This window comes from Colletotrichum godetiae, assembly GCF_030913485.1.
Source record: "Colletotrichum godetiae strain CBS 193.32 chromosome Unknown BDP55scaffold_22, whole genome shotgun sequence".
In the NCBI taxonomy this organism is placed as follows: domain Eukaryota; kingdom Fungi; phylum Ascomycota; class Sordariomycetes; order Glomerellales; family Glomerellaceae; genus Colletotrichum; species Colletotrichum godetiae.
The window spans coordinates 110,114-129,232 of NW_026851270.1; the positions used below are offsets into that span (position 1 = coordinate 110,114).

The 19,119-nt window shown below is 53.3% G+C and overlaps 8 protein-coding genes across 8 annotated transcripts; 4 read left to right on the plus strand and 4 right to left on the minus strand.

Annotated features, from left to right (window-relative positions):
• Positions 1-773: 773 nt before the first annotated feature.
• BDP55DRAFT_694126 (uncharacterized protein) lies at positions 774-1,905 on the plus strand (the record flags this gene model as incomplete). Its single annotated transcript, XM_060577310.1, has 6 exons — positions 774-815; positions 885-1,010; positions 1,094-1,372; positions 1,449-1,639; positions 1,703-1,761; positions 1,823-1,905. 6 exons carry the CDS (start codon positions 774-776, stop codon positions 1,903-1,905), a joined length of 780 nt encoding a protein of 259 aa, XP_060429146.1.
• Positions 1,716-2,682, plus strand: BDP55DRAFT_159015 (uncharacterized protein). The gene is made up of 3 exons (XM_060565659.1): positions 1,716-2,086; positions 2,183-2,404; positions 2,474-2,682. The coding sequence occupies exons 1-3, from the start codon at positions 1,951-1,953 to the stop codon at positions 2,551-2,553; spliced, it is 438 nt and encodes a 145-aa protein (XP_060429147.1). The 5' UTR covers positions 1,716-1,950; the 3' UTR covers positions 2,554-2,682.
• A 1,587-nt stretch (positions 2,683-4,269) lies between these two features.
• On the plus strand, positions 4,270-5,040 carry BDP55DRAFT_632321 (uncharacterized protein; the record flags this gene model as incomplete). The annotated part of the gene is made up of 1 exon (XM_060572404.1): positions 4,270-5,040. One exon carries the CDS (start codon positions 4,270-4,272, stop codon positions 5,038-5,040), a length of 771 nt encoding a protein of 256 aa, XP_060429148.1.
• Positions 5,041-6,329: 1,289 nt separating this feature from the next.
• On the minus strand, positions 6,330-7,120 carry BDP55DRAFT_694127 (ADP-ribosylation factor family protein; the record flags this gene model as incomplete). Its single annotated transcript, XM_060577311.1, has 3 exons — positions 6,330-6,493; positions 6,616-6,762; positions 6,871-7,120. 3 exons carry the CDS (start codon positions 7,118-7,120, stop codon positions 6,330-6,332), a joined length of 561 nt encoding a protein of 186 aa, XP_060429149.1.
• Positions 7,121-9,796: 2,676 nt separating this feature from the next.
• BDP55DRAFT_632323 (SAGA-associated factor 29) lies at positions 9,797-10,837 on the minus strand (the record flags this gene model as incomplete). The annotated part of the gene is made up of 1 exon (XM_060572405.1): positions 9,797-10,837. One exon carries the CDS (start codon positions 10,835-10,837, stop codon positions 9,797-9,799), a length of 1,041 nt encoding a protein of 346 aa, XP_060429150.1.
• Positions 10,838-11,957: 1,120 nt separating this feature from the next.
• BDP55DRAFT_632324 (phosphomannose isomerase type I) lies at positions 11,958-13,372 on the plus strand (the record flags this gene model as incomplete). Its single annotated transcript, XM_060572406.1, has 2 exons — positions 11,958-12,107; positions 12,158-13,372. The coding sequence occupies 2 exons, from the start codon at positions 11,958-11,960 to the stop codon at positions 13,370-13,372; spliced, it is 1,365 nt and encodes a 454-aa protein (XP_060429151.1).
• A 2,313-nt stretch (positions 13,373-15,685) lies between these two features.
• Positions 15,686-18,120, minus strand: BDP55DRAFT_159066 (uncharacterized protein). The gene is made up of 3 exons (XM_060565661.1): positions 17,602-18,120; positions 17,229-17,336; positions 15,686-17,157 (listed from the first exon to the last, which is right to left on the minus strand). Exons 1-3 carry the CDS (start codon positions 17,776-17,778, stop codon positions 15,850-15,852), a joined length of 1,593 nt encoding a protein of 530 aa, XP_060429152.1. The 5' UTR covers positions 17,779-18,120; the 3' UTR covers positions 15,686-15,849.
• On the minus strand, positions 17,997-18,910 carry BDP55DRAFT_664738 (uncharacterized protein; the record flags this gene model as incomplete). Its single annotated transcript, XM_060574973.1, has 1 exon — positions 17,997-18,910. A coding segment is annotated over exon 1 (227 nt), but the record flags the coding sequence as incomplete, so codon positions are not given.
• Between the last annotated feature and the right edge of the window lie 209 nt (positions 18,911-19,119).

Sequence of the window (19,119 nt, forward strand, 5' to 3'; positions counted from 1 at the left end):
AATATAGAAAGAGGTCCCATGTTCTTGCATTGTCATTTGCGGTTCCCCGAGCATTGTTCAATTGTATTGTAATGTGGATTGAACCAGCTTGGCATCTCAGCTTCTCCCTGTCAATGATTTGAGTATCATGGAATGAGCACTTTCGAGGAACATATTCCAAGATTCCAAAGTGAGGAATTCATGAACTAATTCCCCTTTTAGGTATTGAGATGTATCAAAGACACCCGATACAATTTCGGGACTGCTCATTGATTAAAACGTCAAGCCATGACTTACACGAGATGCACGACACCTTCGCCTCATTAAATCCGTTTCTCCTCACTTCCCTGAAGTCCATACCTCCCGGAGTAGTTGTGCAAAGTAACATTAGCAGCATCTTCGGAAGGTGGTGCAGCGGAGCCGAACTAGCTTGCCCCGTACCGTACTAAGATCGCCGGCTCGGCTCTCCACCTCCGGATGACCCCTCCAAGCCGAAGGGAAGCAGCGGTCTTACGTCAACATAAGAAATGTCAAGGATCTTCTTTGTAAGCCAACGTTACTCCTGAAAGCTAGCTCGTACAAGCTTGATTATCCCAAAATCCCAAGATAGTCTTTTTGTCTTGGCATCGACTTACTCCCATCCGCCAAGCATACCCGTACCTTCCACCAGCATGACGTCTTATTGCAACACACGAGATGAGAAATGGAGGCTTCCACCTCGAAAGACTCTTCATCCTAAGGAAGCGAGCCAGAGACTTCATATCGGCATCATTGGAGCGGGTATTGGGGGTTTGATGGCGGCCATCGCCCTGTTGGAGAGCGGCCACGATGTCGAGGTGAGCCTGGAGACAATGAAACTTGCCCCCTTCATCGAAAATCCACTGAGACCTTGGGATTTTCTACAGATTTATGAGAGATCACAATTCAAGAGCGAGGTGGGAGCTGCAATCTCGACGCCTCCCAACTCCGCGAGAGTGCTCAACTACTACGGATTCGACTTTGAACGGGCCAGAGCCACTACCGCGGAGAAGGTAGGTTTCTCCATGACTACTCAGGATCACTTAAACAATTAAATGATTTCCGCCTTGCTGATGCTAACATGTATGGGAAAAAGTACTTATACTACGACGATCCCAACAACATTGACAAAACGCGAATGGTGACATGCACCGACTACACCCCCAGATACGGCGCCCCCTGGCTCTTTTTCCACCGCATTGATCTTCACAATGAGCTCAAGGTCCTAGCCACGGAGCCGACTCCAACGAGAAGGAGCGTTGCTCGCCTGAATCTCGGCGTTAAGGTATCTGACGTTGATATCGACGGAACGATACACTTTGAAGGTGATGCGAGCGTCCAGAAGGATCTAATCATCGCGGCCGATGGCATACGAGTACGTTCCCATCATGAACTCCCCGAAAGCTATGTTTCGAGATGAAGAGCCCAATGATGACTGATCTTGGTTCCAGTCTTCCTTCATCTCAAAGGTCGTGGACGATGCCCCGGAAGCGCAGCACTACATGTCGATGCTCCGATTGATGGCCCCCGTAGAGGACCTCCGCGATGACCCGGAAGTTGTAGCGTTCTTCAAAGATGGGTTGGCCTCGATCCGTATCAGCTATGGTACCATGCGAAGTGCCGTTATCTACGGATGCCGAGGGTAGTGTTGCACAGGTTAACCCCCCCTCGTATCGCTTAAGGCTAATGGTTCCTTCAATCACAGTGGCTCTCTCCAAAACATCGGCTTGCTGTACCCTCCTGAACTAGCCATTGATTCAGAAGGTAAGTGACTCTCAGGCCAAGCGTTCGTAGGGGGGCTCTCTACTCACCTCCTACTACCAAGGCAACGACCTTTCAGTAAGAGACGACTTTGTCTATAAGGTTGTCGAGGAGTTTCCGAAACCTGTGCAATCCATCTGCACGTAAGTTTCAAGGTCCCGACTATTCAAAGCCTGGAAGTCTCATTGACCAATGCAATTTCTTCTTCTTCATCACAGTCGTGCAAGAGGCGTCGGACAGTGGAAAGTCTTCACCCGCAAGCCTCTCGACAGGCTCGTCCGGGGCCGGGTGGTCCTCATAGGAGACGCCGCGCATCCCATGCCCCCAGGTAAGCAGAGGAAACTGTAACAATAGCAGATATCAGCAAAACTCTTCAATTCAGAGTCTTCATGAAGGCTGACGATGATTTTTTGTGCCCACCTAGTGCGCGCTCAAGGTGCAGCCATGGCGATCGAGGACGCAGCGGCGCTAGGCGTGCTATTGTCAAATATGACCTCGAAAGACGAGATCTCGACCCGACTGGATATGTTCAACCAGCTGCGACTGAAGCGCGTGGCCGCGACGCAGACCGCGTCATCACAGCATCAGTGGGATCCGACCCGTGTTTCCGAGGAGCAGCGGCAGTACTTTGACGGTGACGTCCCGCGTGAGGATTACCCTTGATCTATCCTACAAGAAGCTGTGCTAATCATCACTCTTTTGACGGCGGTGGCAGAGACCACGGAAGACCTGGAAAGATTCAGCTACGAGAACGATGTGATCCGCGATGCATTTGACTTGTTGGGAAAGGCTTGAAGGACGATAGAAGGAGACGGATCAGGCAAGGGAGTGCGGTGGAATTTAGAAAGAAACTGCATTAAAAACTCACTAGTAGCCTACTCGGTAGACGGCTAAACTATCCTCTGTTTATTCCAAGGCATCAAATGGCCACATGACGTACCGACCACAAGAAGCCTTTATTACCCCCCTCAACGCAATTCCTGTCACCAGCCAGCAGGCGCCCCTTTGGGGGTCAGGTCAAAACTGGCTGGGTGGTGGAGTGATTCAAGTCCACAAGCCTAATCGGTGAAGGCTAGAGGTCCCGTGTGCAAGTTCCAGGATATGCACCGAGAAACGTAGCCCCCAGCTCGCCACCGGGAGGGGTGAACTCTTTTTGGTTCTCTTTCTGTCTCATGGACCACTTTTAACTGTTGATTGGAAGGCTAGTAGAGCAGCCGGTCTATTATGATTTTTGAATGTGTTAAAGTGTTGAATTGTTTGAAGGAAAGAACGGATGGGTCGAGGGGGGAATGCCGCCTGCCTTGCAGCCGCCCTTCAAGGCAGGTTCAGCAGGCGACGCGAGACCGTTGCCGTTTGCGTTTTGTGACGTAACTCTTCAGTACGCAAAGTAAACACAATGTGCATCTTCGGCGAGCTCCATGCGAAATCATTTGGGTCAGGCGGGAAATTGGAAATGGCGCCGTGCAGTTTGAAGTTATGTGGCGCGTCGGTGTATAATGACGGGAACGGGCCCACGATCCGAAGTATGGGGCCCGGTCCCGGTCGGTCTTTCCGCTGTCGGTGGGGCCGTAACCCGGTGTTTGCAGAGGTACTCAATCGAACGGGGCACAGGTATCGGCTCCTGATCCGAGAAACCCCCTTGACCGGTTCGTTCTCATTGACCCAGAATCCTAGATGTAGCTGCATTAGAGTCGTCTCCCATCCGAAGTCATCGCTTCCAATAGAGTCAGAATTCGCGAATCATTTCACTAGCGACTACTCCCCCAAAGCACACCTCCAAAAACCGTACAGTGATCTCCCATCCAATCATTCCCCACACAACACCAACACCTTAAAACACGCACGCAAATAAAGCGACAGTAACACCACGCAAACCACCAACCTACACCATGCAATCACCAAACAAGAAACAAGCAAATTTCTTCGTCAGGGCTGATTCGCCTTCTAGAAAGGTAGACAACGGTGCCTGATGGACATGCCAAACGCGCTTTAGTCCAGTCGCACCCAACCCACCCCAACCCATCCATCCTCTGGAACGCGAACCCCCAGTGACTCCTCCTGCATACCAAGGGCAGGATAGAATCCTCCAATCCATCATCTACCTATTACCACCTACCACTCTCTCCTGTCTCTCGCGTCACGACTCACCTTCTACCAAAATGTTCCAGGTGCTTCTCGCCCCCAAACCACCTAACCACAATGACGAAAAAAGTGATAAAGGCACAAACGTGGCCGGTCCAATTTCACCCAAAACTTTGTTCCTTGTCTCACTGACGTTGGTCGACAGTCAATGTTCAACCACCCATTGTTCGACTCTTCATTCCACCTTTTCTTCTAATCTCACACATACTCTCTAAACATCGAATAGCCTCTGGAAGCTATTCCCATTCATTTGCTACCTGAATTATATCAAAAAGAGAGCCGGTCTCACTCACCTCATCCCCCTCTTCCTCTTAATAAACCATCCACCAAAAACCCCTCCATCGACAACTTCAACCGACCAAACCCACGATGCATCCCCTCTCTCATCTCACCCTCTTTCTCTCGCTCCTCTTCCTCCTCCTCGCAACATCAACAGCAGCTCTCCCAGCAACACCAGCAACACCCACAAACCCCCCACCAACATCAACATCCTCACCAGACACACAACAACCTCCAATCCAGCCCTTCCACCCCACCACCGGCGCAGCCCTCTTCCCAACAGGCATACCCGCCTCCCCGCGCCCAAACCCAAACCAGTCTCCAGCTCCATCCCCAATCTACTCAACCCTTACTCCCAAATTCCCACCCTCAAACTCCTCCTCCTCGCCGGGGCACCACAACTCCACATCACCCTGCGCATCAGGCCGACCCCTCCGCCTGGGCCCAGCCCGCCTCCACAAGAACCCTCACAACCGAACATCCTCCTCCTCCTCCTCCTCCTCACCCTCCCTTCCGCCATCAACCACAGCCCCCACCGAAGCAGCCGTTGCCGCCGCCGCTGCCATCGCCGCAGCAGCAGTAGAAACCCCAGCAGATTCCGGCCCAAGAAACTACGCCTCCCTCATCCCCCCGGCCCCCGGCGTAACCCCCCGTCCGGAGCCGAACCTCGCCGAAATGGGATACTACCAGACGACGTACTACTCCTGCGCGACGCGAGGCACCTCGACACACTGCGGCTGGCACAGACCCATCATGGTCGCACCCGCCAACAACGCTGCTGCTACTGCTGCCGTGAGCCGCAAGGCCGGCATCGGGGCGTTGGTCGTCGCTGCCGTCGTCGGTGTCCTCGTGGCTGGGTGAGATGGTCCGAATGTAGGAACGGTAAAATGACCTATTTCACGAATCGATCGTCTCCACCCGGCGAGACCTCACCATTTCTGCTGGAGCCGGCTATCGGTTAGGTTCTCGGGACCGGTGGCGTCCTGTCCACCCCTGAGCTTGCTCGGAGAAATCTGACTAGCGCGCCTAAAAACCGGCCTAGGGCTCACAATACAAGCGGCAGGAGCCGTGGCTGGGGGCGTCAGACAGATGACTGGCTGCCAAAGATCGGTAGCCTCGTGCGGCTGGATGAAAAAGAAGCTTAGCCTCCCTTGGGGCCCCCTGACGAATGATGATAACGATGATGAACATGGACCGATTCGCCCAGCTGGCTGGGCTAGTATGAACTTGAATGGACAGTCCACATGCCTCACGGCGATGGCATACATGGCGCAGGTACTCAACTTCTCTTCCAAGAGGATAGCTGCTTCACGGAAAGAATGGAATGGACGGGTGAGGGAACCGCAGATGGGCGAAATCTTTGGACAGTTTCTTGTACATCATTTGAATACAGCTTATGAAGATAAGAAAAATAAAAAAATAAAAAATAAAAAAAGGAAGAGAGAAAGAACACTCACTACCTGCCTTTTTGGCCCCGCCCCCAAACAAACCACGTTCTTTTCTTTCACCTTCTAGAGCTCGGGTATTTCAGAACAACATTGGAACAGAGAAACCAGAGAAACGAAACTGTTGAAAGGAGGACGAGAAGAAGAAAGAAGCTAGCAGCAGCCCACGGGAGGAAGAAAAACGTATGATAATGTGTTGGGAAAGCCGATCCTGCTCCCTTCTTTTTTGGCTCTTCCCCCTGATTCCCCCTTTCTCTCCATCTTTTTCTCCATATCAGCGTAGTTAAAAAACGTTACATCAAGAGGTTTGAGTTAGTAAAGAAGAAGAAGAAGAAAAGGCCTTGGTGTAGTTGGGGGATCCCATTGCTGCCGAGGATTGGATAATGAGAGAAGAATCGCCCTGTTCTTCGAGGTAGGTTCCTGGCGGCGCGTTCTTGCAAGAGACATCTTTTCCCTCTCCGTCCATCATCCGAGCCGCGGCGGATGCTCGGGGTGTTGTGATGGACCTGGAATTTCGACCCGGCGGACTCGGTTCAGGGACGTTCGATGCCTCGGTACGCATTCTTTCGAGTGGGACACGGATCGGAAATGGGTAAGATGGGATAGATAGGCGGTGGGCTTGGAGGATTTGTCGGTGAGTCGGTGAATCATGAAAGAGTCGGATTGGTAGTGGATGAGGAAGACATTCGCCGCTCGTCTCGTCGTCTACTTCTTGGCCGGGGCAGGCGGTGCCTTGACGTTGTTGGACAGCCAAGCCAGACCCTCGAGCAGGCCCTCGCCCGTCGTCGCGCAACTGGGCACAACGTACCAGACCTTGTCTTTTAACTTTGAAAGGTTCAGGGCCTCGGTGACTTCTTGCGGCTTCATGGCTGTGGTTGTGGACACACGGTCAGTCTTCCAACGTGTCCAAAAAGAAGGACCAATGAGGGGGAGAACCGCTGGGCGGTGCGGTCACCCGTTGGGATCAAGGGCACGATTTATCTAGGCTTACCTCCGTTGACGTCCTGCTTGTTGGCGAATACCAGCAGCAAGCTGTCCTTCATTTCGCGGTCGTTGATGATTCTGTGCAATTCCGACTTGGCCTCCTCGATTCTCGCGCGATCCGACGAGTCAATGACGAAAATAAGACCCTGGGTTCCTGTGGGAGGATGGTGGTATCGTCAGCACAACTGAATTACATAATGAACAGACAACCCCCGGAGGGGAAGGCATAATTGAGATGAGTAGAGGACGGGCGAGAGCTCACCGCTAAAGTAATGTCTCCAAAGGGGACGGATCTTGTCCTGACCACCGACGTCCCAGACGTTGAACTTGACGTTCTTGTAGGTGACGGTCTCGACGTTGAAGCCGACAGTGGGAATGGTGGTGACGTCCTGGCCGAGCTTGAGCTTGTAGAGGATGGTGGTCTTGCCGGCAGCGTCGAGACCCAGCATCAGCAGGCGCATCTCCTTTGACCCGAAGATCTTGCCCATCATCTTTGAGAGTTGACCACCCATTGTGACTGCTGGGGTGTTGTTATCGTGGGTTTCTTGGTAGTAGGGGGTTGAGTCGATCGGTCGGTGTTGTTGTCGAGGGTGGGAGGGGCGACTGGGCGGTGGTGCGGTGTCGGGCTTAAAGGGGACGTCGCAACGTATGATGGATCGCTGACTCTGGATTCCCTCGTGTCGGACCTTTGGGGACGACAGGCGAAATTGACGGTTCGGATAGTGTCGCGCGCAATTAATCCAAAGACGTGGCGGTCGTCGGGGTGGGAAAGATTTCCGGGGATGAGCGAAGGAGAGTTGCGAGAGAGAGAAGGAGTGTGTGGTGAATGGCAGAGGCTATCACAAAAAAAAAATTCGAGAGCAACTTTGCGATTTGCTGTAGTACTTTTGGCAAGTGATGGTGGTGGTTGTTGGTGCAGGCGCTGTGCGGCGTACAGATAGATACCTGGTCGGGGATCGGAGGTTGGGGGTCGAATGGAGTTGGGCACTTTCCACTTTGCAGCGACCGGGCAGCCGCCTTTCGTTCGCTCGGGCGTTACGTGGGACGTGGGATTGGCGACGTGGGACGTTGGACGTGGTACAACCGTATGGGGACCGAGGCGTGTGCGAAGGCTGGCTGGGAGACAGCAGACGCGAAGCACTACTCCGTACTCCGTACGGATACAGACTTGGGCAGGGAGGGAGCAACGACGCCAAGACAGTATCGAAACGGGCCAATTGACAGCTATATTTGGGCTGTGATTAATGCTAGCCGTCATCCGAAACGAAGTGAGATGCGCTCACTAAGGAAACGTACCTTCTTGACAGATGCTTTAGTGTAGATACTCTAAGCACCTTAACTAATTAGATACGAGAATACCGCCTATGGACCTGTCATGCTACAGAATGCATACTTGCTGCTTACTCCAGATGCGAGGCATGAGCGTACAGCCTACCTCCTTTTCCGAATTATCTGTCAGATACCAGGCCAGAAAACAGTCGTCTTGGGTAGCCGTGTGGAATAGGTACATGGGCAATGGCAATGGGCATATGCGGCTCAGCTTCTCATGCGTTTCAACCGTTTGCCCAAGGAGGGTCAATTCTTAGCCCAGCCGTTTGGTCAGGCGGGCAGAACCACAGACCAAACCACAGACCCATCAAACACTCTTCACCTCATCGTCTACTATGAGACCATGACACTGTGGGTAGTTACATCAGCAATTCAAAAAGTTGCCTCGGGTTCGTAACTCTCTCAAGCGAAACGGGTGACCCAATTGGAGGGAGAGGGGCCGCATCTTGTATTCGCAATCACGTTTAGATGGAAATATTGAATCTCGAGCAATGCAGCGCTCGCTCCGGGGCGCATGCACATTGCACATGACATGCTCAACTCCAGTACTCCGTAACTCTGAACCGCTGTCCACATCAGTCATCATCGTCAACAACAACAAACGCAGGGCCCATGCCTTTTCCAAAGGTTTTTATTGTGGGACACGATGGTCGCACTCTCGTCTCTTTTTCTTCCCCTCCGCTGAGGTATCCGGATTGTATGGCCCCCCCCTGGTCTATCCATCTTAGGCAAGGTACGAGAACAGCGTATGTAAAAAAACATCTCGGAGATTCAAACGCAGGTCCGCGGGTGTTTTCAGGTACGTACCCGCTCCCGCTCCCACACCAGAACATCTCCAGTTCAAACGGAGACATGCAAGCCGCCACGGAGCCAATCAGCCTTCTCGTGTACCTTTTTTTGAGGTGGATCCCAAACAGCAAGGGCCCCAAGGGGTCTCTTGGTTGTTAACTTGTTCCTTCCTCACCCCTGTGTCCTTCAGGTTGCCTCTCTCTTGTCTCCCATCTGATTGCTCGACTCGCGATCTGACTTCTTTTTCGCAACTCTCGCTCTTGCGTCTTTTCCGATAGAGCTGGACCGAATATGATATCTTCCCATCCCTCTGTAAAACTATCTATGACTACCGCGAACCCCTTGTTATCGTGGCTGTTGCTCTAGCCAATGGGCAGATTTAGCGACCTGCAGGTACACCACCACTTCACTCCATATCTGCCTTAGCCAAGTCACGGCATTCGAATAAAAATATATGCACGTGCCATGCCGGAGTCAGGGGCGAAATTTGACACTTTGAAGCCAACCTCTGATAGTTTGATTGCAGCGTCTCCTTGCCTCGCATATCAGTGCATCATTGCATGTATGTACACATCCGAGTCGCATGTCATGAGTGACAGACCTAAAAGCCACCAAACAAAAGATGACTCGTCTGCAGTTATTCCGGCCTTACCTTACGAATACGTAAGAAAGCTGGGACAAAGGCTCAAAGCATCTAAACGTTCATAGTCATTTCTATCCGTACTACTAATACTGTCACTGGTACGGATACCCGCTAGCTGCTACCCCTGCCTTGTATGCATAGTAAGCATGTTAAGTTCCGTTTCGACCCGCCACGTCATGTCCCCTTTTTGTGTGTTTAATGAGGCTTGACGATACACCAGATATCCCATGTCCGGGCCGTTGATCTCTCGGCCAATACGCACTTTCTCAACTCAATACTTTAAGCGAACGCCCGCTCATGGCTCTCGCTAACACTTCGCTAACGCCATGCGCTCCCCGACTTGAGAGTTTGGCCCTCTCATTCTCCGCATCACCAGATCTGGATCATCTGGTGCATCTGCATCTCGGGGCCCTTGTCCTCTTGGGGCTCAGGGCCGATACTCCAGCACGTAGCGCCGCTCCACCTGATGCGTAGTCGATGAGTCGTTTTCGCCGTGAAACTTGAGATTGACCGTCTTGCCGTCCGGCTCCGTGCCGACAACGTCTGCCGCGTAAAATGCCGTTGTCTGCGGGTAGAGCCCGAGGACCATCCTGCCCGCCTCCAGCTTAGCGAGATTGTGCGTCTGGTTCTCCGCCGGGATCGGTATCATGCCCGACGCAAACGTCTTGTACTCCTTCGGCTTGACGTTGTCCTCCGGCTCCACGTCCAAGCACTTGTACCGCCGGCTCTTGCCTTCGCCGATAACGCCCACCACCTCACCTAGTATCCAGTCATACGGTGCTTCCCCCTGCTGCGGCTCGTCTTTCTTCCGCTTGAAGGCTACCTTGTCCCCTTTGGAGAACGAGATCTTGCTTCGAGCTGCAGAAGAAGCGCTTGACCCTAGGGCACCTGACGATGAGCCTGCCGTGTTGGAGCCCGTGGACCCCTGCGGCTCGACGCTATCTGCCTTCGGGGGCATGCTGTCGCGGTTGCTACCCCGGTCGCCGTACTTGCGTGAACTTCCGCCAATGGGACTAGGCACGGGAGAGTCCCCCGCTCCATCGAAGTCGTAGAGCGCTGCTGCTGCCGCGTCTCGATTGCGGGTCGAGCTGCCCGTCCGTGATGAGGCGCCGGTTGTTGCTGGAGCCTCTGCTGCTTCCTTGGCCTGTTGCACAGCCTTGAGAATTTTGAGCTGTTCAACGAGGTTCTTGATGTTGTTGGAGTTGTTCTCCGACAGCTTGACACCGGAACGGCAGTTCTGCTCCATCTTGTTAAGATCGCTGCCTGATGGGTTTCCGCCGTCCATGCTAGCCATAGCTGCCTTCTTGTCAAGCTTCAATAGCTCGGCCAAATTGTCATTCTCTTGATTCACACCGTTGACAACCTCGTGTATCTTCTCCTTGGCAGATTCCCATAGCTGCACTTCTTCGCCATGGCCGCTGCCATTGTTGCGATTTGAGCCGCGGCCGCTTCGGTTTCGCTGAGACATCTTGGCTTGCAAAGACTCCAAAGGGCTGGGCTGAACCTTGGGCGTGTCGCGCTTCTTCTAGGTGGACTCGTTGCGGGCAGCCGGAGCAGAGGATGTGCTCGCAAGTACGCTCGCAGATGTGCTACCGGGCGTCGGGTCGGCAGTGGTAGACTTGTCTATTCGACCACCGCGAGTCGGCTTCTTGGCTTTGCTCTTTCGACCCTGCAGCATTTTGATATCAGTTCTGGTTTAACCTGATGATGGAGATGAATAACTGGGTGTTGAGCAGGATGAAGAGGATGAAGAGGATAAGGTGGGAGGAGGGGAGAAGAGATGTCCAGAAGGAGGAAGTTGATGCAGGTAGGTAGGGGTAGGGTAGCTAGGTGCAAGCAGGGAAGGCAAGCACGAAGGCACTCACAGGGAAAGTGCAATGTTCACTTGGGTTTTGCTCCGCCAGCTGTCGCAAGTTAGGTCACGTTCGGTTCCAAGGCTGGAGATTGCCTCGAGCTCTTTCTCTCTCTTGTGTTGCTGGGGTATCTAGGCGCAAAGACGCTATTTAAAGAAACAAAAAAGAACTCAACCGAGAAAACTTAGCCCATGACGCGACCAAAAAAGAAAAAGCCAATGATTCAAGCTTTTGAATTGGCCAGGTCTCTGAATGCCATGGCAATCAAGGTGTTTGGATCTTGGAGATGCTGATGGCAGAATGCGGGCGGTATCGGGCCACGCGCAGGAAAGCGGAGAGTTGGAAGCTTCATTGGCTCATTAACGCGCCTGCCACCGCTGAGATCCGCCGCGGTGTTGTATAATACCGAGGTGGGTTTGCCGATAGCTCTTATCGTATGCCTAAGCCAATCAAGACTTCTCAAATGGCCTTCCACCCTGCGGCCCGACCACTCCCCCGGGGCCCGTGCTCTGACCTGTTGATCGTTTGGAGGGGTCCGGAGGTACTGGCTCCATTCTGCGGGGTCCTCCAAGTGAAGCTCTCCCTGACGTCAAATCTAATGGTGGGGTGAGCATACGCACTCCCAACCTTATTAGTACGACGTTGTCGTCGCATCTAGCCTCTCCCTTGATACCTCTGTTTACTGTCTCCTTTCGATTTCTTTGTGCTGTTTTTCGGCTCGTCAGTTCAGTCACAATGGTCTTACAAGTGCCCCTGTTCAAGCTCCAATGCGGAGTGAACTCCTACGAATGGGGAAAGAAGGGAGAGGACTCAGCAGCTGCGCGCTTTGCTGCCACAACACCAGCTGAGGGCTTCAGCATCGAGTCGGAGAAGCCGTATGCAGAGGTGAGCTTCATGCTGTGAAGTATTCTTGCATCGTTAATTGGTGTTTGTAGCTATGGATGGGCACTCATCCCTCAAACCCCTCAAAAGACCTGCAGTCTGGTCGCACCCTCCTCGAACTTGTCCAAGACAACCAGCAACTCCTTTCCGCGCCCATTTCCTCCAAATATGGCTCGAAACTCCCCTTCCTCTTCAAGGTTCTCTCCATCAACAAGGCCCTCTCGATACAGGCCCACCCGAATAAGAAGCTTGCCGAACAGCTACACGCCCGCGACCCCAAGAACTATCCCGATGACAACCACAAGCCCGAGATGGCCATTGCCATCACCCCTTTCGAAGGTCTCTGCGGATTCCGCCCACTTTCCGAAATCTCACATTTCCTCGCGACAGTCCCACCCTTGAAGAGCCTAGTCGTCGACGACAAGGCCGACGAGTTCATCAACACCGTCAAGGGTGAGGAGGAGACCGAGAACCCCGAGACCAAGGACCGGAATAAGAAGGCTCTGCAGCATATTTTCGCCGCTCTTCTGTCCGCCACACCCGAGGAAGTTGAGAAGCAGACGGAGAAGCTCGTCGCCCTCGCCAAGTCAAAAGTCAGCGACTTTGCCGGCGGCGGCGTACCCACAACAGATGGCGAGACCCTCTCGGAGTTGATCCTGAGCAACCACGCCGAATTCGGAGCAGATATTGGCCTTTTCGTCCTCTTCTTCCTCAATTACGTCAAGATGGAGCCTGGTGAGGCCATGTTCCTTGTCGCCGACGACATTCACGCCTACCTCTCCGGCGACATCATCGAGTGCATGGCCGCCTCAGACAACGTCGTCCGCGCCGGCTTCACCCCCAAGTTTAAGGACGTGCCCACCCTCGTCGACATGCTCACCTACAACTACGCGCCCATTGACGAGCAAAAGATGTCTCCGTCCGAGTATCCCTACGCCACTCTCAACCGCGCCGCCTACAGCTCCGGCTCTGCCGTCATCTTGTATGATCCGCCCATTGAGGAGTTCAGCGTCGTCCGGTCGCTTTTGAACGGCGACGGCTCCAAGGTCACATTCGAGCCCATCGAGGGTCCCAGTATCGTTATCTGCACGTCGGGCAGGGGCACCATCGCTGTCGGTCCGACGGTGCAGAAGATCACCGAGGGCAACGTCTTCTTTGTTGGATCGACGGCGGAGTTGGTGTTGCAGTCCGAGGGTGACGAAGATGATGAGTTTGTCACATTCAAGGCGTTCTGCGAGATTGAGGAGAAGCCGGAGGAAAAGTTGTAAAGAGAGGCTTCCAGAAGTGCAGCGCACACATCATCCCTCTTGGCCCCCGTGTTTGAGACGAGGGGAGCAGTTGTTCATACCCAATATCCATACGAGAAGACCACGAAGAAAAAGTACCATGAGAGAGATTATTTGATTTTGCCCGAATCCTGCCTACTATGCAAGGCATTGCCCCAATTCTAGCCGGGACTCTGTCTTTGGCTGCTGTTTGAATGAATTCTTTTGGTCTCAATGATTCCTGTCTAGTTCTGGCCAGATACACATGCAAGACTCCTCCGCGTATCACATCGGAGACTTCCACACGCTGGACACGGGGTACACAAGAAAGAGGAACGGATACTTGATGTAAGTTTTTGAATTTTCCAACCGGTGATGGCTTGAGAGACCGGACCACCCTTGGTGATTTGATAGATGATACTGACCCCTTACCCATGGCGGGCGGCTGCCATGGCAGGGACTCCCTAATGTAAAACAGAGCAACATAAAGCAGCCATCCCAACGCCCCATGGTCCCGTGAAGTAAAGCCATGTAGACACCAGAGCAAAATAAGCCTGAACGATGCCCCTGATTATCCTCAATCTTTTTTTGAAGCACCACGTTCCAAGCTCCAACCGGCCTTATTCCCCTACCCTAGGTATCAACCAATGATGAATGCCCCTGAATTCATAGTGCCATTCTTTTTTGTATCACCGTCCTTCCTGACCCCCGAGATCTTAGGAAGATCCATCCGTTCCGTGATCCTAATGCCCCCTCCACTCTGACATATCAAATTACACCAACTGCTGATAGCATTGTATCGCTTGCAGATGAGAGAGAAGGACAAGACGTAAGGAAAATATGCTGACTGGTACAAGATTACCCAACGTAAACAACCCAAGAGCAATGAGGTAGAAGAGATCATAATGAGTGAAGAATTGTAACGTAAGAAATGGTTTGTGTGGAAGGGTCACGAACTATGAGCCCAAGGGAATGAAGAGGATGAGGAGGGGAAGCAATTCCTCAAACAATTGTTGAAAAGAGAGGAACCAGGGATGATGAACCACGCCCTCGCCGACATTATGCCCTTCTTCGGGCTGGAATCCTCTCCCCTCACAACGACCCAAGCCATACCAAAAACGGAGTGGGGAGGAGGGCGAGCAGAATGCAATTCGTCCCCATCTGGGGACCACGAAAGGAGGGGCCGAAGAGGGGAAGGGAAAGGAAGGGCAGGGGGGGGTTCGAAACTCCTGCCTGGAGGTGTTTCCTCACCATTGAGGGAACCTGCGTACGAGCCTGCGAGGCGAGAAATGGAGGGAGAGAACGGGACGTGACTGGACGGGTGTCAGGGGGGGCTGCGTTGGGAGGTTCCTGGGCGGGCGTCCCGGGTCGGATAGCTGCATCATGCCGCCGGGGTCCCGAGGTGATCCTATTCGGTTTCTTGCCCTCCCTCCCCTCCGTCTTGTTCTCGATAACAACCACCATCCACACACACACACACACACAAATGCGTCCCAAGATGCCATTGATGGATGCAAGACCACATTGGGTAGTATATCCCAACGGCTTCAGTACAGCCTCGTCAGCGAATCTAGACCTTGCATCGCATTGCCGGAGAAGCTGTAATTCTCCCCGCCCACCATGATACCTCCGGAAATGGCTGTAGACGGGTGGCGTAGACGTCGTCGTTGTCGCTGCGTACCGTTTGATGGCAATGGCAAGGGCAATGGCAAGCAAGGCTGAGCCGCACACATGCAGCAGACCACACCCTCTTCACCGGGGAAGAAACAAACCCTCAACCCGGTTCCTGCACGTTGCAAGCCACCTCGCCTCCTGCTGGAGAAGAATGGGGGGGATGATGTATGCCCCTATCTGCCAATGAAGCTTTCCCCCCTGCAAAAGGCGTCATCTGTTTCGACGACGTACGAGAAGGAGGGATAAGGCTGTGGCGTTCTCTGCTTCGACAGCATACGAACAGGCGGCGTTTTTCCTCAATGACAAAATTGTATCTCTCATTCATCCATCGTTGGAGTATGCATCTCCCTGGTGTGGGATGTTTCGTATTGATGAAGTCGTGCAGGAACCCAGCGAGTCGAGAGTGCGCCACGGCTTATGCTACAGGTTTCCCTTATCCCAGAATAGTATTCTTATTGTCCATTGGGGGAACTCCGTGACGTTTTTCGCTCTTTCATGGTCTGGACTTGTATTGCCCTCACCGAGTAGGGTCGGATTAGCGACGTTCTATCGGATCTTCGTATCCCTCACACCGGTGACTGTCATGGTGTGTGTCTTCATTTGGCGAGAACGATCGTGTCGCAGTTGTTGTTGGATCGGAAAATGCAAAGAAAGGAGTGGATGAATAAAATAAAGCAAGCGAAAAATGTTGTAACAAGTGGTAAGTGCCATCGTGAAAAGGGGGCCCCCGATCCATTTGCTGGCACCACCAATAGTGAGGTAGGTATCAAGCACTCTAGCCGGCCGGCCGGAGCAGATGATACCACCTAGGAGGCGGACAAGCCACCCGCAAACCTGCGACCCGAGTGGTGGCGACTGCTGTGGTGGTGGCCGTGGCCAGGGTGATGGCCGTGATGCTGGTGCTGATGATGCTCGGCCGCGACCTCCTCGGAAAGCATGTACTGGTTGATATGATGCCTTCCGTGATGACTCATGGCAGGGTACATGCCCGGAGACGGTGTGGTGACGGTGTACTGCTGCCCATTGGAAAGCGAGCCTCCACCAGCGACAGGGGTAGTTGAGGACGAGGAGGACGTGGGACTCGAGGTCTCGCCGCTTCGTCGACGGCCGCTGCCGTCTCTGCTTGCCCCTGACGGCACAGTGGAGGCGTCGGTGTACTTGTAGCTCAAATCGGAATCAGACGCGGATCGGAGACTCGTTTCCGGAGCGCTGAAGATGGCCTCGCTGCTGTTGTTGGTCGTGCACGGTGGGTATCCCGCCAACTCAGCGTTGGAAATACGCTGCTGCTGCGTCATGGAGGGGAGAGTGTGCGATGGAGGCGGGTACGCCGACACGGGCGACGTCTCGAAGCTTCCTGAGCTGCCGGGGCCCGAAGTACCGTAGCTCGTCACGTCTGAGATGGGGGAGGTCTGAGACGTCGGGCTACCGGACGACTTTGTCGATGTCGACTCCGTAGAGGACGGGACGGCGGCGCCTTCTGTACGGTAGGATAGAACGTTTGCGTTAGCGATGGGCTGACGCGTAGCAGGGTCGGGGAGTCGACGGTCGCCGGCGGGGGGCAAGGAGGCGGCGACGCCAGTAAAAGAGAAGTTCTGGCCCTCGCTCTGCTGCACCGCTGCCGCTGCCACTGTCGTCGCGGGCCGGTGGGGAAGCTGCGTGACTGAGCCGGCGTTAGTGGTGTAGGCATATCCCGCTGCCGCTACAGCGTCCGCCGTGTTGACGTATAAGTCGCCCGCGCTCGGTGCCGCTGCGGTAACCTTTGCGGCGGGGTTTACGCGGTAGTAGTAGCTCGTGTCTGCGGCCTGCTGGTAAGAGTACGGGTATCCCATGGTGGTCACCGCGGCGGGGCCGTAGTCCACAGCGTCGTCTGAGTAGCCCGGCGTGCCGGACCAGCTCGGCATAGTTGCGGGAGAGGGGTAGTACTTTCCGGCGTAGTAGCCAGTCGATGTTGACGAGTAGCGGGGAAGGCCGTCGTGAATGTCGGAGGTGTAGTGGTGAGGCGGGGACGACGTCATGGGGGAGGTGCCCAGGTGGGCTTGGTATGCCCTCGCGGCCTTGAGGTCGTATGAGAAAGATGCTTCAGTAGATACCCAGGGAGCTTCTGTCGAGGCGACCTTTGGAAAGCGTGTTAGTCCGGGACTCCGGGGGGCAGCGTCGAGGGCCCCATGGAGGTTGTTCCACTTACTCGTAAAAACATGCAGGACTCGGCGCCGGCGGCCTTGCAGTTCTGACATGGAAGTCCGTTGCCCGTATCTCCGCTGCAGCGAATCTTGCGCTTCCGGCAGCGGCCACACTGTCAATCTTGTCAGATCTTTCTTTTTTTCTTCTCCCCTTTCTACTCCGTTAAATAACGGTTATGCAAGTTCCCTTGCTTCGTACGTCCTCCAACATCTAAAGTCCAGATTTTCAAAGACTGTTTCCTTTTCTTGATATAGGAACATACTTGAAACACAAGACCAAGGAAACATATATGAGAGAAAGAAATTGAAGCAACAGATGCAAAGCATATCAGGGTTGGCAGCAAAAGAGTGGATAACGAAAAGACAACAAGGACTTACAGCGACGGCAATGCGCTTGCGGGGAGGTGTATCCGTTTCATTCTCTCGTTCAGCCATGTTTGATGTCCGCGCTTCAGTAGAATGCGAGTGATGTCGTTGCTGACGTTCCGGGTAACCGTATGTCGGGTCGACGCGGCTATATCGTCTTCCCTCTGCGAAGTATGCCGGACTGGGCATCGTGTGTGGATTGCACAAAAGATTACTTCGTCTCGGATGATCTTGCTCTAAATCAAGGCAAAAGGCCTAGCGAGAAGTGAGGTAGTGTAATAGGCGATGACAATGAGGTGGTGGGCTTCGATCGTGCAGCAGTGTCTGCTAGTGTGGGCAAGATTTGGCGCGCCTGTTACAGGAAGCGAGGGGCTGGACTGGGCTTTTTTGGTTTGTTTCTTGTTTCGGTGTGTGTGTGTGTGTGTGTGTGTGTGTGTGTGGTCAATCTTTTCTTTGGAGAGATGTGGGATTGGAGAGATGCTGTGCTTCGCGTTCGTCGATGAAGGGGGGATAAGCCTCTTTCTTCGATGCTGCTGATGCTGATGCTGTTGCCGTCGTGACCATGCGTCAAAGTCCTTGTCTCGTTTCAGAGAAGGACAAGGACGTTATGCTTTTCCTTTTTCCCTTCTTCAGCGAGTCTGACTTCCGTCGAGGCTGACTGGAATGGAAACCTAGATGATGTGCGTAGGAGAGAGAGGCAGAGGAGAAAGAGAAAGGAGGAAATAAGATGTAGTTGATGGACGGGGGTAGATTTTGTTCTTGTTTTCTCTTCACGCCTCCTTGTGAGACGTTGCTGTCTTGAAGAAAGAGGAAATTATTGAACCAAGGCCGCTAATGAATACCTTTCCCAGGTGGCAAGTCAAAAGCTCGAGAATTATTCAGTGTCCCACATGGAATTCGAGAAAGAAATAAAACAAGTCAGCAAGAGAGGCAATGACATGAGTCCAGGCCAGCTTTTGAGGGAACGGGGGAAAAAAACTTGATAAAACCAGCAGACTAGAAAGGCAAAGAGAGGGAACATAAAATAAAAAACACCAACGAGAAAACAAGCTTGAAGTTGCTGCAGCCGGCGAGTTATACACATCCTGGTCTGAGAGAAACGCATCTTTGATTCGCGTGCAAGAACAGATAGCTGGTTGTTGTTCCGGTGTTTGCACCGTATCTTCTAATGCATCCACACCCTCCTACTGTCCAGCGTAACACTTCCATGAAAGAGACATTTTCCACACCTTGAAGATTCTTTCCACACAGAGTTGATTTCCCATGGAGATGAATATTAGGTCACTCATTTCATACACGCCCCTCCCACCCCTCTCTTTCGACATCGGCGCCTACCCCTTCCTCTCTGTCTTTCCTTCCCCCCCCACCCCCCCATGGAAGCTTGCGGACCACCAGACACGACATCTGTCATCGGACGGGCGAGGGAAGACAAGGCTGCTACAGCATCTTTTGGGGGGTCCCTTGAACTTAGACCGAAGCAACAGAGAAGCAGATGATGGTGTAGATTTTTTTACATACGCAAAGAAAAGA

Coding starts and splice junctions, on each gene's coding strand:
- BDP55DRAFT_159015 (XM_060565659.1), top strand. CDS start 1,951: ATGCAATTTCTTCTTCTTCATCACAGTCGTGCAAGAGGCGTCGGACAG. Junction 2,087..2,182: donor CGCGCATCCCATGCCCCCAG/GTAAGCAGAGGA, acceptor GTGCCCACCTAG/TGCGCGCTCAAGGTGCAGCC. Junction 2,405..2,473: donor CTTTGACGGTGACGTCCCGC/GTGAGGATTACC, acceptor CGGCGGTGGCAG/AGACCACGGAAGACCTGGAA.
- BDP55DRAFT_159066 (XM_060565661.1), bottom strand. CDS start 17,778: ATGCCCAGTCCGGCATACTTCGCAGAGGGAAGACGATATAGCCGCGTC. Junction 17,337..17,601: donor GCAAGCGCATTGCCGTCGCT/GTAAGTCCTTGT, acceptor CAAGATTGACAG/TGTGGCCGCTGCCGGAAGCG. Junction 17,158..17,228: donor AGTCCTGCATGTTTTTACGA/GTAAGTGGAACA, acceptor CGCTTTCCAAAG/GTCGCCTCGACAGAAGCTCC.